Below are 15,361 nucleotides of genomic sequence, written 5' to 3'. Positions count from 1 at the left end.
TTTTGATACCTTCACAGTAGCGCGAACACGAAAGAGAGAGCAACCGCCAAAATGTCCAACGCAAAGTACACTCCCGCGCCGACGAGCGACCCGGACGAGAGCACAAGCTACGCCCAGCCGCCCCCCGCCTACCAGGCCGAAGCCTCCGCGGCCGCCGACACCGATCGCCTCTTCGGCGGCGGCGCCCCGCGCAGCAGCCAGGACGATGACATCCCCGACGACTTCAAGGTAAACCTCCCTCCCCCCTTCCTCGCCTGCGTCGCACCGCGCCATCGCGACACGCAACGACTAACACGCATCGACAGTTTGGCGGCTCCGTGGCCGAAGCGACAACCGACATCCGCAACCAGTTCATCCGCAAGGTCTACGCGATCCTCACCGTCCAGCTCATCGCCACCGGCATCGTCTCTGCCCTCAGCTTCTGGAGCCAGAGCTACAAGACATGGATCCAGTCTCACCCAGGCCTCGTCTGGGCATCCGTACGTCTCCCATAACGTTCACCAAAGTATACGCAACACCCAGCTAACACTTCTCGCGCGCACAGCTCCTCGGCTCCATAGTCTTCATGCTCCTCACCTACTGGAAGCGCAAGTCCTACCCGACAAACCTCCTCTTCCTCGGCCTCTTCACCCTCACCGAGGCCTACACAATCTCCGTCATCGTCTCCTTCTACAAGACCGAAATCGTCCTCAACGCAGTCGTCCTCACCGCCGGCATCTTCGTCTTCCTCACCCTCTTCGCCTGCCAGACAAAGTACGACTTCACCTCCTGGATGCCCTACCTCTTCGGCGCCCTCTGGGGCCTCGTCCTCTTCGGCTTCATGGCCGCCTTCTTCCCCTACAGCTCCACCGGCGAGCTCGTCTACGGTGGCCTCGCCGCCCTCATCTTCAGCGCCTACATCCTCGTCGACACACAGCTCGTCATGCGCAAGCACCACGTCGAGGAGGAGATCGCCGCCGCCATCAGCCTGTACCTTGACATTATCAACCTGTTCCTGGCTATTCTGAGGATCCTCAACAGCCAGCAGAACAACTAAGCTGGACTGTGTCGTCAACAGGTGGAGGATGAACAGGGAGATTGGACTTGCAAGCCGACAAAATCGTTTTAATAGAATGGTGCTTTTGCGTTCTCATAGTAGTGTATGGATAGTTTCCTTTTGCGTGTTCGGGACTTTGAGTGTTTGCTGCTTTTCGCAATACCAGATCAGGTAGTAACAAACACAAGATTGGCTCCACATCACAAGACACGCGCACTTAGGTGACACATTTGGTTGATGAAGCGGTAAAGTAATTTGATATCTGCATTAGAAGTCCACTAATAGAAAAGGAAAATGAGGGCGTTAGTAAAAGGGCTACAAAGGCACAGCCGGAAAGATGCGGTGGGGCGGTGTAATCGGGATAAGAGTAGCAGATCGACGGGTAACAATAATCCAGACGTCCTACACACTCACCCCGCCCGCGACCTCGCCCGAAAGATCTGCTCCGCCTCGAGACTATACACCGCCTCCGTCCACAGCCTCTACCAAACCGGTAGCCTCTTCCCAGTCGTCGCATTCGTAGTAGACCTTTTTGGGGTTTTATCTTCGTGTCAGAGAAACGAACTCGCAGGGTAGGGGAATATTGTTCTTTCTCTTTCAACACAGCACGGAAACCAACGCCAGTATAGAAAAAGACCAACGTCGCAGTTTCGGGGTAACCATAAGCAGGGCCAAGGGTGAATTAGTTGGCTTCGTTGTCGCCGTTGGCTTCGGCCGGGCCGCCCGCTGCTGCCGATGCTTCTCTCTGCATGCGAGCCTCGATCTCGCGGAGCTGCGACTCGCGAGCCAGGAGCTCCTGTCGCTTCTCGTTGATCTCGCGCTGGACCTTGATCTCGATCTCGCGAAGCTTCTCCTCCTCGCGCCTCAGTTGTTCCTCCTTGAGACGCACGGATTGCGATGCGAGGTCCTCCGGGTTCATGGACGAGTCACTGTGACATGTCAGTGCGTGATGCAGGGAAAGGGGCTCAGTCAAGACGTACACTCCAGCACCGCCCTCAACAGACTTGCTGAGCTTCTCGGTACGGTAGTTTTCGTAGAGGAAGTCGTGAGTGATCTCCTTCAGGTCGGCCAAGTGGCTGTGGAGGAGCGCGGAGCGGATGGCGAGGAAGTCGGAGTGGCGTGGGTTGTCGACCTCGACAACACCCCAGGGGTACTGACGGGCGCGGACCTTACGGCCGCCAATCTCGACAACCTCCTCAGAGCCGACGATGGCGAACGGCATCAGGCCTCTCAGCTCGGCGTTCTCCTCAACCGTGTCCTCGTCATCCTCTTCAATGTCGTAGGGGAAGTTGTAGACGGGGATACGGTAGTGCTCGATGTCCTCCATAACAAGCTTCTTCGACTCGGCCAGCTCAGCAGGAGTCAGGGAGTCGGCACGGCCAATGACGGGGATGACGTTAACACGGGGGGCGAGGCGCTTCATCAGCTCGATATCAAGCTCACGGAGACTAGGCACGTTAGCATCGGCGAATGGGAGATGAGGCTCGTTGGACCTACCCGTGACCGGTGGGGGTGATGAAGTAGAGCATGGCGTGCACACGGTTGTCCCTGAATCGCGGGTTACGCTTGATACGGGATTCCTCGGCCAGAATGTCATCATATTGTCTCTCAAGGTAGCCGACGATCTCGGAGAAGCTGCGGCAGATTAGCAAGAGATGCAGCGGTGTGTTGGCTAAACGGCGTACCTGGCCTCGTTGTCAATCTGGTCACCGAAACCAGGGGTATCGACAATCGTCAGGGAGATGCGAGTGCCCTCCTCGTCCAGCTCCAACTCTGTGTGGGTGTTAGTTTGGCGGTGGTTGGATGGCCTGACGCGGGTTACACGTACCGACGGTGATGGGCTTGATCTTGACACCGTCCTCGACAGACGCGCTGTTGGGGTCGTCCGACTCCTTGTGGCCCAACACACTCTTGCCGCAGAGAGTGTTGACAAAGGTCGTTCTTCCTGTAAGGGTATCGGGGTCAGTCGACGGGACTCGGAGATCGAGTGGACACGGGGTGGCCGCGTAGGGGGGGATTCGAACGTACCAGTGCCTGATGCTCCGCAGACCATCAAACAGAACTGGATTCCCTTCTTCACGTTCTTCTTTCTGCGCATCATCTTCTGTATCGGTGTTGGTGGTCAGCTGCTGGATTATCCTAGGGGTGGCAGATGGACTGAGGCGGTGGTGGCTTCTCGCAGTCGAGGTTGGGGGAGGAATTGTTGATGGGGGCCAGACGCAAAGGGTGCAACTGGATTCAGGGGATGTGGACAAACATACGGCGGTGGTTGAGGTGTAACGGCTAGACTCGCACGCGGTCGGATGAAGGAGTCGTCGACCAGGTCAACGACGGCGAGAAAGAAAGGATGGTGATGTTGGCAATTGGAAGGGGACAGCGAACGTCAGTCGTGTCGTGTCGTGTGGACGGAACGAAACGAAAGGACTGCTGGATCCCAAGTGTCGTTGTAGTGGAATGGACAATGGACACTGGCCTGGGGTGTCAGAACTTAGGACGGGAGGTGCAGGTGCACAGGTGCAGCACTAAAGGGGACGGGAGGGTCTTGACCGACGGGTGTTGGAAAATGCAATTTCACACAAAATGTTGCGGCAGGAGGTCCCAAGGCGATCTCAGCCAATTGACGGCCAACGCTGCTGGCTCCTGCGCGCCCAATTCAGGGGGACAGCAAGTCCCCGGCCCACGCTCCTTTCCCTAAAATTTGACGCTAGTCTGTTTGGGGGCTAGCACGGACAGCGGGGTATCCTCGGGCAATTTTGGGGGAAAGAAGGTGACAGGTCACGAGACTCAGCGTGGTCCGTGCCGAAGCTGGGCGATTGTCAGTGGCAGATGAATGCTGCAGGTGAGGTGCGCTGTTGGCCAGACTGCCAACGGGCAGACAGTGGGCAGACACACTGCTGTGTGCACTTGCCTGGTCGCAACGCGTTGAAATCACTCTGTTTGCCAGCCCAAACATGTTTCGCGTCGCTGCAGCCATTCGCTGCCGGCTTGGCCGGTGCCACCTGTCAAGCCACGGCAGGTGCTCTAATCACACCGTCCCTTCATCACAACAACGGTTTAACTTCCTGCGGCGCTGTGGAAGCGATGATACGTGCCTCATTTCCATAACGGTTGTCCCAGGCTGACTTCTCTGCTGAGACACCGACCACGGGATCGTTTGTGAACATCGCCCTGAATAGCAACCAAATCAAGGATCGCATCAAACAGCTCCTGCGCAAGTGTTGACCAGGCCGCTGTCCACTGCAGCCAGCACGTCCACCTATCAGCAGCCCCTGTTGGCACTCATAACTTCCTGACTCGGCTGTCCAGCTGACTGCGACCCGCTCAAGTAACGACAAGGCCATCGTTCAAGAGACTCCAGCTCATCGTCAAACAGCTTACAGTGGCCTCTCACGTCGTGGGAAACATCTTTCAAGAATGATATCATAGCGAATAGCTTCGACGAATAGCACAATACTGGCTCGGTCGCCCAGCCTTTACATCTGCATCTGCATTCCCATCCCTTACAACCGCGCCCCTCAGCGTCGTCACACAGGCCACGGCATCACTTTGCTACACCGGCTTAGAGGGCCCATCGTCATCTCCCTTCGCCGACGATGAATACCCGGCCGCTTATCGAGACAGCGCCGTCCACGGTCGTTCTGTCGGTTTCATTCAATAATGATGCGAGCTGCTTCTCTGTCGGCCTTAACACAGGCATCTGCAGTACGTTTGTTTGCTCGCTGCCTCCGGAGGACCCGTCTCTAACATCGCGCAGTCTTTCACACGAAATCATGTCTTCTTAAGGCCTCTAAAGGTTTGCGCCCGTGGCATTCAGACTCATGAGCAGGACTGAGACTTTTTTGGCAGATTTCAATGGAGGCATTGGTCTCGTTGAGATGATGGGCACCACAAATTATCTCGCACTTGTTGGCGGCGGAAGACAGCCAAAGTTCAGTTCTAGTAAAGTGCGTGCTCCTCCTCGCTCTGGCAAGACCGAGTACTAAACATGACAGGCCATCATCTGGGACGGTCTCAAATCAAAGGTGGCCATGGAAATCTCCTCGTTAACACCTGTAAGAGGCGTTCGTATTGGCCGCAACCGCATCGTCGTCGCGCTTCAAAACAGCGTTCGCGTATACTCATTTGCGAAACCACCCGATCTCCAGGCCGTGTATGAGACCACAAACAACCCTTTTGGCCTCTGCTGCCTCTCAGAAAAAACTATTGCGTTCCCAGGTAGAACAGTTGGCCAGGTCCAACTCGTGGATATTGGCACTGGCAACGTTAGCATCATCCCCGCGCACTCCTCAGCACTCAGAGCCATCCAACTGAGCCCAGACGGCGAATCGCTGGCTACAGCAAGCGAGCAGGGTACGCTGATCCGAGTCTTCGCGACGAGCAACTGCGCGAAGGTGGCTGAGCTGAGACGAGGCGTGGATCCTGCAACCATCTTTTCTCTTGGATTTAGTCCGGAGGGCACCAAGGTGGCTTGCACGTCAGACAAGTCTACGTTGCATGTGTTCGACGTCCCCCATCCAAAGAGGGGTGTCGTTGTTCCAACGAGTCCATCAGCATCAATGGCTGGGTCTGGCATTCTCGCTGGCAGACCAGGCGATGACGGCAAGGGCCGATGGGGGTTTCTGGGCAAGATCCCCTTGATGCCCAGAATGTTTTCAGACGTCTACTCATTCGCATCCGCACCATTCGAAGCCGGCGATGACCCGTTCATGGGCAGCCTCCCCCTCTCAGAGCAGACTCCCCTTGGCACAACACGACCGCAGAAGGGACTCATCGGCTGGATTAACGAGGAAAGTCTGGTGGTCATTGGTGCGGGCCAAGATGCGAGGTGGGAGAAGTTCATTATCGCCAAGGCCGAGGACGGACGTCGTTATCTTACACGGGAAGGCTGGAAGAGATATTTGGGTAGTGGCTAGACACCCCTGATCGCAAGGCGTTTGGGAAATGTTTTGGGAAATGTTGGTTCACGGCCACGGCACGGCGTTTACTGGTTGTCATCATGGTTGTCGTCATGGTTGTAGGCATCAAGGGGTATCAGCGATAGCATCGCTTTTTTTGTGCTAGAAATTAGGCCATGGGGTATCAGCGAAAGTATCGCTTTATTGGCGAGAGTTTACATCATCGTCGAGCCTGCGGTGATCTGCTCCTGCTTCTCCGTTTGTGCCGTGGCTCCTCGTCGCGATCCCTTGGCCTTCTGTGGGAGCGTTCCTCGGACTCATCCCGGTGACGGCGCCGCCGCTCCCGTCTGGGATCTTCATCACCGCCGCGGTCCCGATCCCGCCGGTCCTTTGAACGATCCCTATCTCTCCGACTCCTATCGTCTTTCCTGTCGTCTTTCCTAGACTCTCGCTCTCGAGAGTCACCCCGGCGCCTCTCCCGACGAGAGCTCTTCTCTCCGTCCCTCCTGTCCCTATCGTCCGGCGTCTCGTCGCGACGCGACCTCCGAGACCGGTGTCTGTCCTCATCTCGATCCACATCCCTCATCTCCTCATCGCTATCGTGTCTTCGCGACCGATGTGACCGATGCGACCTGTGACGATGCCTGTGTTTCCTCTCCGACTTGCCCCCCCTCCTCGCCAACGCCTCCTGGATCTCCTTCTTCTTCTCCTCGATCAAGAACTCCTTCATCGGGTCGTCATCATCATGATCTCTAATCAGGAGCGCGAGCTCCCTCTCCTCAGGAAGCTGCGGCCTCTCCTCCTCCTCCTCGTCCTCAGAGCCCTCGTCCGTCTTGTCGCCGCCGCCGCCGCCCTCCAGCTTCGCGACCGTCTCCCAGTCCACCTTGCCCTCGTCCGGATCCTCGTCGTCGCGGAACTTGTACCGCGCGTGGTCGACGCTGATCATGCGGCTGCCGATCGTCGCGCCGCCGAGGTTGTCGACCGCCAGGTCGGTGCTACGCTGGTCCTCGTACTTGAGCCAGCCGAAGCCCTTGGACTTGCCCGTCTCCTTGTCGCGCGCCAGCTTGAGCCAGACGGGCTCGCCGAACTGGGAGAAGATGGTGATCACGTCGCCCTCGGACATTTCGTAGGGGAGACCGCCGAAGTAGATGTACGCCGTGTCGCGGTAGTCGACGTGCCAGGAACCCTCGGGGGAGCTGCTCTACTGTTAGCTGGCGGACAGGCAGGAGTTGGCGCAGGTGCGGTGGTGAAAACTTACATTCCGTGCTCAATCTCCTTCTTATTGAGCTCCTGGATCGCGCGGATCTTGTTCATCTTGGCAGCTGAAACGAGAGCTTACGCTCCCTGCTTGCGAGATGTTGATGTATGCCTGCAAAAAGAAGGCTGGCGCAACGAGCTTCAATTGCAAGGCTGAAGGAAGCGACATCCAGTGAAGCTCGCTGCGGCTGCAAGCTCCACACGCACAACCACACCACACCACGGGCCGACAAGGTGGCTCGCGTAGCAGCGTCAGTGCGTCATTTCCCCCAACGCCCGCCAAAGACACCCCTAAATTGGCACTTCGGTAGCGCACTGTGCCGTGCCATGACAGCACATTTAGGCTTCGGGAAAACAGCCGGTCCGGCGCAGCCAAATTCCCGACACTTTGATGAAGGGGGCATGAACTGGCTGGTCTGGCCGTTGAAGATACCAGCCCAGCTGCTCGAGGCAGACCTGCAGCCTCTTTAGTGATAATATTGCTGTGATTGCTCGCCTCTCCGATCTTCTCTTTCCTACAATTACGTATCCGTCCGCCTCCAAGAGTCCCGTGATCCTAGGCCAGCTCACCATCCTCCCCTGAGTCGCGATCCCGAACGACGGACGACGTGTTTTGTTTGTCCATTGCATAAAGCTGTCAACTGCCAAACCCACCTCTTCCCCCCGAGGACCACAAAACACCACGACAACACCACCGCTCGCAGCAACAACCGAGGCACCCACCACTCACCACCAAGACGAAGACCCAATCGCTTCCCCTCATGCGTCCTCGCGGATCAACACAATCATGACGGCAAGTGCAAACAGGGTGTCGACGTACACCTCGGCCTCGGCGGGGTCCGATGGGCGCAATGGCGAGAAGAAGGACCTCTGGAGCTCCATGCTCGACAACGTCGCCAGCGGCAAGCGGTTACCGGAGAAGAACATGATCGTGCTCGGCGGCACGCCCGACTCGCAGCGGGAGTTTATCGAGTCGCTGTCGCACAGCAGCGAGAAGCGGACCCTGGACCGCCAGAGCTCCAAGACACCGCCTGTCGCAAACAGCTTCGCTCTGGGTTACACTTACTACGACGTTCTGGACGCCGACCAAGAAGGTGCGTTGGAATAAGTTTATCTTTAGCTCTTGTAGCTCTGACCGCTGACTTGCTTGCACAGACATCCTGGCGAGAATCTCCCTCTACATGCTGTCGACGCCGTCAGAAGCTTTCCCGAAACTCATCCAGCCGCTAGTCACCCCCGAGACGATACCGAATACCCTAATGGTCATTCTCCTGGACTGGTCTACACCACACATGTGGATGCGGCAACTAAGGGAATGGATCCTGTTTATGCGGAGCATTCTTGAGAACTCGAGCCACGAGTGTCAAGCGGCGATGGAGGAGCTCATGGTCAGTTGGAGGGACAGGGGTAGAGGCGGCGGCTCGACCAACCTCGACGGCACAGGAGCGACGACCAGCGAAGGAGATGTCGCGTTGCCTCTCGGCCCTGGCGAGTGGGAGGAGGGTATTGGACTGCCGTTGTGTGTAGTTTGCCAAAATGTGAGTCTTCGGCAAGCAGGGGAAGGACTAATGCTAACAAGTTCTAGGCGGAGAAGATGGAGCAGTTGGAAAAGACACAAGGTTGGAAGGAGGGAGACTTTGATCAAGTCCTTCAATACCTCCGAACAGCTTTACTAAGACGTACGTTCGCCCTCCGATCTTGTCAGGCACCAAGCTAACTTCTGTAGACGGCGCATCACTCATATACACCACTCCGAACGTCCCCTCCTCGATATCGAGCCTCGTACACTCCAGCCTAGGCATCACCTCTCTCCTAAAACGCCAGCCGCTGAAGCACAACGTGATCGACAGGGATAAGATCCTCGTGCCCCCGAACTGGGACTCCTGGGGCAAGATCCGCGTCTTGCGCGACGGCTTCGACGTCGAGACCACGAGCCAAGGATGGTCGCACGACCTGCAATCCACCTTCCCCTCCCCACCCATGACCACCGAGGGCCTCGAAATCGTAACCAAGGCCAAGGCGGACGGCGACTACAACGGTGAGGTGTGGTCATCCGCAGTCGCTCCCTACGAGGACTGGATTCGCGATCTCAGCAGCGCAGGCAGCGCCATCTCCTTCGCGGGCCGCGACGCCGACCCCTCGCAGCTGGAGATGTCGTCAACAGACACACAAGAGTTCTTGGGGTCCAGTCTGCAGACGCTCGAGCAGTACCGCAGCAGGAGCGCCGAGGACAAGAAGGCGGACGCAACCAAGTCAAGGACGGGCCAGCAGCGCGCGGACGAGCCGGACCTCGGCGCCACATTGCGCCAGGGCGACGGCAAGGTCAGCCAGCACATCGGACCTGTGCAGTTCAACATGGGAGGCATCCAGGTGGATGCCGACGACATGGTGCAGCGGCTTAAGGTGAGCACTAATAGGGTCTTGCGGATGATGAGGAGTGGAGACTAACAGAGACACAGGACCGTCAGGCATACAGCTCTGCACAGGAACCGACCACGCCGCCGGCCGACACCGCGAACGAGAACCCCGACGACATGGACAACGACAAGCTGGAGGCGTTCTTTAGCGGTCTGATGAACCGCAAGCAACCTACGAACGGCTCCTGAAGCTCCTTTTGAGACGACATACACTACCACACCATAAAGCCCCATTTTACGAGGCTACCCTCTTTTTAGCGTGGGAAAAGGGTCAGACATTGACCTACCATTCCCTCTTCTCCCGGGGCGGATTTAGTTTTTGAATGAGTCGTGTGTACCATATTTTGGCGAAGATGTGAGGGCGAGCTGGGGACGGCAAGGGAAAAATCTTGCCAAAGGGTGGATGAGGGCCAAAATCAAGGTAAAGAGAAAAGAAGCGATAGATTGGCGGCGGTTGAGTTGGGGTGGACGGCTTTATTTCCATCTAGCATGTCAGCAGTCAGTCAGTCAGTCAGTCAGTCAGTCAGTCAGTCAGTCAGTCAGTCAGTCAGTCAGTCAGTCGCTGTAGAATAGATACCCCGATTATGACAATGGTATACGTTTGGTGTTGTTCATATCCAATACATACCTGGGATGAAGTCATGAGAACGAGAGTGTTCGAGCACGATCTAGAAGCGCTCACAAAAAGCCCCGATTAAGTCTTGCTAAGCATGGTTCTTTCAACTGAACGCAATCAGCGCTTCGAGTGAATCAGGTCGACATATCGGCGTCTCGTTGAATGTTTCTTCATTGATTTGATATACCTGAACTGCATACATGACTGCAGCCTCTACTGAATCCTGGGGCAGGGGTCCACGTCCTTTTACAGGATGTAAACCAGCATTCCAGATCTTCTATCAAACTAGCAAATCTAGTTCGTCTTTCCTAACGAACAAGAGGTTGTCTAATTCTCAAGCACGGCAAAGGGGAAAAAACCAAAGGCTGTGGAGAGACTCAAGAAGAACAAGCCACTGCTTCTATAACCTAATGGATAATACTTTAAGGTATGTGTTTAGGGGACATATACAGATAATTTGTGTTTCGTAGTGCACTGATGCTTTTACGGTGTTACCAAGTAGTAAGCACCCACCAGTCCCAGATTCAACTGATCATCTAATTAACATTTTTCTCTTTTTCAAAGTCACACTCTCTTCCTCCATACTTGCAATGCCGAATTCTATTCCAAAAACGACAGCAAAAACCTAAGGTAGAAAGAATCAGGGGCATTTTTCCATGGTCCGAGAACAGCTGGCGAAGGCAAGCCGTGCAGCAATCTACCAATCAAATTTAGTCGCTACAATCCAAGGAGTCGTCTCCAAGGCAAAATCAACCAGCCTCTGCGTCTGGGCACTGCCGTAGACATTCCATCTAACACCAATCGCCTCTGACTATGACATTCCAATTGGTAGGATGAAACGCCTGTCCAGCGACGTCGTATCGGAGAATTGTACCGGCCGCATATTTTTGACAGTTCTCGTATATTTTCCAAGCTCCGTTGCCGATACTCACGAATGAGACCAATTCTTTGGTGACAGGGGCCTTGCAGTTGAATCAGTCAGATGTGTTATGTTTACATAGAATGAAAACAATTTTGATAGCGAGGAACGTAGGCGATGCCAATCGCACCGTGAAGAGGAGCAAAAGAATATCTAACGGTTTTCAAACAAGAGCATGAGAACATAAACTTACATCGTTACACCACCAAATTGCCGCGAAATCGGAACAGCTGACCCGGCCGCAATTGCCTGGTCCAGGGCCATTCTTTGGTCTGCCGTTCACTCTGTAGAGATACTCGATGCCTTCCCGCACACGGCCCCGATCGGCCGGGCCCCATCTGCCGAAGCACTCGTGAGAGAACTCCCGGACAATGGCCTGACGTTTTTCGTGGCTACTAGAAGCTGCGATGACCTCAGACAAGGTCCCATTGTCTAGTCCGTAATCTTCTCGGAAATTCGGATTGATCTTTGTAACTTCCGCACCGACATTCTCGATCGTGCCGTTGACAGAAACGAATCCTGCGCCAGGTGCTGTTTCTACCTCCCACTCAATCTCGTCGACGCCGTAGCCCGGAATAGAGGATTCCTGGCCTAGGATCTTGAGGGCATCAGCAAAAGGTATTTGGTAAAAGAGGCAGGACAGAACTGACTCGAGTTATCATCAAAGATAGAGCGGTAGCAGTGATAATCTTCATGGTTTTGGCTGGGAATCGGAGAGCTGACTGAAAGAATGCCTGTGGAAGAGTTGATTAAGAAATTGTTCTCGATGGGCGGAGGTTGTTTTATATCATTCTTCTCAACCCGTGTTCGCCTCGTGTAATGAGCGCCACCCTCCATGTTTCTAACATGTCGTTTCCAAGCGCCACTAGAAGATTTATGTGGTTTGCAGTCAGCCCATAAACACAAGTCCAGCTCAAGCGAATACCTTACCTCTCAAATCGCACCTGTAGCTCAAGACAGACCACGGCAGGTTACAGTATGCAAAGCGTGCTGCTATTACCTAGTTAGACAGTAACTTCTGACAGATTAACCCATCACATTAATTCAACTGTTCAGGGAGATGCCCATAAAGTGGGCTGCCACCAACAGCACAGCAAAATATAGTGTATCCAACCCTTGGAGCCAAGTCATAAACTGAGAGCAAGTCGCAGGATACGATCCCTTTATGCATGTTTGACTCCACAGTGTGCAGGCATACAAGTGGGGAGAACCATTGGAACAGGGCTATTAACTGAGGTGTGATACAGAACCAACAGAGTTCTCACTACAGTCCACAAGCAACTCATGTCCATTCCGCCCTCGCCTTCCTAAGTTCATATCGACACACTCTCGCCAACTTCAATAACAATAGGGACATGGTACGAGGGCCCTCACTATTGTTAGTGCTAGAGCAGTCACTGCAGGTCTCAGCGGGACAAGTCATTCTCAAATCATATTAAGTACCAACCAACCAACCCAAGACTTCTCAGAAAGGCAGGTCGCAATGCAAAAGCTTTCAGAAGCTTCCAAGTTGCTTACATACCTCTATCGTATTCGTGATAGTGAAGCTAGATCTAACAGGGAACCTAATAGTAAATAGTATCTTTAAACTAGAAGTAGATATTATCTAACTAAGTCTATCTCTTTAGAGGCCAGTCTGTTATAGCCTAGAACATGGGCCTAGAACATATATAGATAATTTACCTATAATAAGACGAAGTCTGTAGAACCTTTTACGTAACTTATGTCTTCCAACCAACAAGTCCTATCTACTAGCCTAATAATAGCCATAATATAGGGATAAGTCAACACCTAGATTTCACAAGCTAAATAACAGAATCTTAGGTTGCAAGGTGATCAGAACATGCCCAAGTTATGCCAAGACATCATCCATATTCAACATTGTTATTCAGTGGAAAGCATCCAGAACTTGATTACAAAAAGAAAACGTCGACCGCTTCTTCCTGTCAGGCGACACATCCTTAAGCCCATCTTCCTTCTTATTTTCAATCCAATCAGCATTCAGCAACCGTCAAAATTAACAACTGTCAAGATACTCCAATATGAAGATATTCTGCACAACCCTAATCCTATCCTTTTTCAGGGCGAAGGTAGATCTCACTAATGCTCAACTCCTTGATCTGACTAACGCATGAGTAGGCGATCGCTCAGATAGCGCCCATCGAAGGCTACGGTGTGGCAGACCTTGAATGGGAAGTCGAAATCTTCCCCGATGGCCGCACTGAGATCTTCAAGGGAACAATCGAGCAGATTGTCGAAAACTTGCAAAAGGTAAACCCTGATTGGAAGCAAGATTTCAACATTTCCGCAACCCCGGAGGCCGCTGCTGCATCTGTCAACGAGCTTTTGGGCGATGACGGGGAATGGGCTGTTACCAAGCGGGCCGATTGGACTGAGTTTAGTGTCTCGTGCTTTGGGCGTTGGCAACCAGCGGACGGATGGCACATTTATGAGGGAATAGAGTACCTTGCCAGACTTTCAGGGAAGCCTACGAACGGGCCGGGGCCAGGAAATTGCGGACGAGTGAGCTGCTCCTTCAACTCTGCTATCTGGTGGTGCAACGACGTAAGTGTAACCTTTTTGGTCGGATATTTGGTGCTTGGACTAACAGTCCTATATGATCAGGCCCCTCAAACTAAGACACTGGCATCGTTCTTTAGTATCGCCTCAGGTGCAGGCGCTATCAATCGGCAGTGCGTTAGAGGAAATCCACTCATCAACCCGAAGGTTGGCGGACAGGCGTTTCACCCAACGAACTGGAATGTGATCGTGAACGGCGAGTGGTGTTAGTAGGAATATCTCGTGATTGGGAGTCACCAAAGGTTGCCAGTGGTTGAGTAACATTCCACGAAGTGTCAAAATTGTGGGAGGTGGTAAAGATTCATCATTGGCGGCCACTTTGAACGACCCTGTCTTGTGCTAAATTTGCCAAGAGGAAGCCAAGCAACAGAAGCTAGTCTCAATTGTGCTCCAGGTGTAATGAACACGTAATTCTGTCAGATATGATGGTTGTTGGAACGCGACTGGGGAAGCACCAAGAAATGGATCCAGTGCCTATACTCGGCTTTCCAACCAATGAACTGAACAGCTTTTGATGGGCGCTTCACATGCAATATGAACCCATGCATATGCATGAGCGGGTACATCTATCTGCGCTGGATTGACACTTTTGTCTGGATAAAGGGATGCGACAAATGCATTAGGCAATATGCAAGAACGGGTCACAGCAAGTATATACAAGACAGAACCCACCCCGCTCAGACTGGAACGAAAGCAGAACCCTCAATCAAATCCGGCCGTAGACCAAATCGACAACGTTTTTACAATACCGTCCGATCTGATCCTTCATACTCCTCTCTCACTCACGGACCGCACATCGGTCATTCTCAGACGCTTTCACTAGATTCATGATTTTTCGCTAGAAGTTCAGCTCAGCGTGAAGCGAAAGCGTTCGTCCGACCGAATTCAGCCTGTTTTTAGTATTACCATGACGAGGAATTCGCATGAGGAAACCGCCAGCGACTTGACCCAAGGTATTTGATGCATCCACCAAGACTATGAGAACGAAGACATAATGCGTCTAAGATCCGTCGGCACCATTGAATCAATCGGAAATTCTCAATTCAAAGGCTACCGTTGATGAAAATCGATCGACCAAGCATGAAACCGCCGAGGAGAGGGAGAAGCGACTTCTCCGACAGAGTCAAGAGGAGAATGATAGTTTTATTGGGAACTTGGTAGGTGACCATTGTATGTATCTTTGCTATTTGATCTAATGCGTTTTAGTTGTTCTATCTAGGGGGTGTTTTGTATCTCTTGTGGTAGAGGTTCCGGAGGACCAACAAAGTATTAATGAAACAATCGAAACTTTGGTACTAATGAAGTGTGGAGAGTATCTGGCATGCGAGCGTTCTTGAGACTCAGGGCATGACAAATAATAAAGTATAACATGTTTTATGTTCATGCCTACATAATAGGCGTATTGGGTCACGCATTCTGTTACCGTAAAAGTTCATGAGGTATGCCATTTGGGTACAGGATACTGACGATGAAGCCGATGAGAACGACGAGAACGACTACGAGAACTTCAATGATGATAACAACGGTACCACTAATGCGATTCGAACTGTAATCAAGATAATAAGAACCTAATGAGAATGATGATTCAATAGCCTAGGGCTAGTATCCGACCGGTTTGCTAACACTTCCCGCTTGGCTAGC

The 15,361-nt window shown here is 53.2% G+C and overlaps 5 protein-coding genes across 5 annotated transcripts; 3 read left to right on the top strand and 2 right to left on the bottom strand.

Moving 5' to 3' along the window:
- Positions 1-51: 51 nt before the first annotated feature.
- Positions 52-1,036, top strand: COL26b_009793 (uncharacterized protein; the record flags this gene model as incomplete). The annotated part of the gene is made up of 3 exons (XM_053182510.1): positions 52-228; positions 306-479; positions 545-1,036. The coding sequence occupies 3 exons, from the start codon at positions 52-54 to the stop codon at positions 1,034-1,036; spliced, it is 843 nt and encodes a 280-aa protein (XP_053033509.1).
- A 682-nt stretch (positions 1,037-1,718) lies between these two features.
- Positions 1,719-3,137, bottom strand: COL26b_009792 (uncharacterized protein; the record flags this gene model as incomplete). The annotated part of the gene is made up of 6 exons (XM_053182509.1): positions 1,719-1,965; positions 2,017-2,484; positions 2,534-2,671; positions 2,722-2,809; positions 2,865-2,981; positions 3,065-3,137. 6 exons carry the CDS (start codon positions 3,135-3,137, stop codon positions 1,719-1,721), a joined length of 1,131 nt encoding a protein of 376 aa, XP_053033508.1.
- A 1,774-nt stretch (positions 3,138-4,911) lies between these two features.
- On the top strand, positions 4,912-5,949 carry COL26b_009791 (uncharacterized protein; the record flags this gene model as incomplete). Its single annotated transcript, XM_053182508.1, has 2 exons — positions 4,912-4,980; positions 5,029-5,949. 2 exons carry the CDS (start codon positions 4,912-4,914, stop codon positions 5,947-5,949), a joined length of 990 nt encoding a protein of 329 aa, XP_053033507.1.
- A 202-nt stretch (positions 5,950-6,151) lies between these two features.
- COL26b_009790 (uncharacterized protein) lies at positions 6,152-7,245 on the bottom strand (the record flags this gene model as incomplete). The annotated part of the gene is made up of 2 exons (XM_053182507.1): positions 6,152-7,127; positions 7,190-7,245. 2 exons carry the CDS (start codon positions 7,243-7,245, stop codon positions 6,152-6,154), a joined length of 1,032 nt encoding a protein of 343 aa, XP_053033506.1.
- A 730-nt stretch (positions 7,246-7,975) lies between these two features.
- Positions 7,976-9,794, top strand: COL26b_009789 (uncharacterized protein; the record flags this gene model as incomplete). The annotated part of the gene is given in 5 exon segments (XM_053182506.1): positions 7,976-8,282; positions 8,344-8,726; positions 8,774-8,867; positions 8,987-9,591; positions 9,606-9,794. 5 exon segments carry the CDS (start codon positions 7,976-7,978, stop codon positions 9,792-9,794), a joined length of 1,578 nt encoding a protein of 525 aa, XP_053033505.1.
- Between the last annotated feature and the right edge of the window lie 5,567 nt (positions 9,795-15,361).

This window comes from Colletotrichum chrysophilum, assembly GCF_026319265.1.
Source record: "Colletotrichum chrysophilum strain AFK26 chromosome Unknown scaffold_98, whole genome shotgun sequence".
Lineage (NCBI taxonomy): Eukaryota > Fungi > Ascomycota > Sordariomycetes > Glomerellales > Glomerellaceae > Colletotrichum > Colletotrichum chrysophilum.
This window is presented reverse-complemented; position numbering and strand designations above follow the sequence as displayed.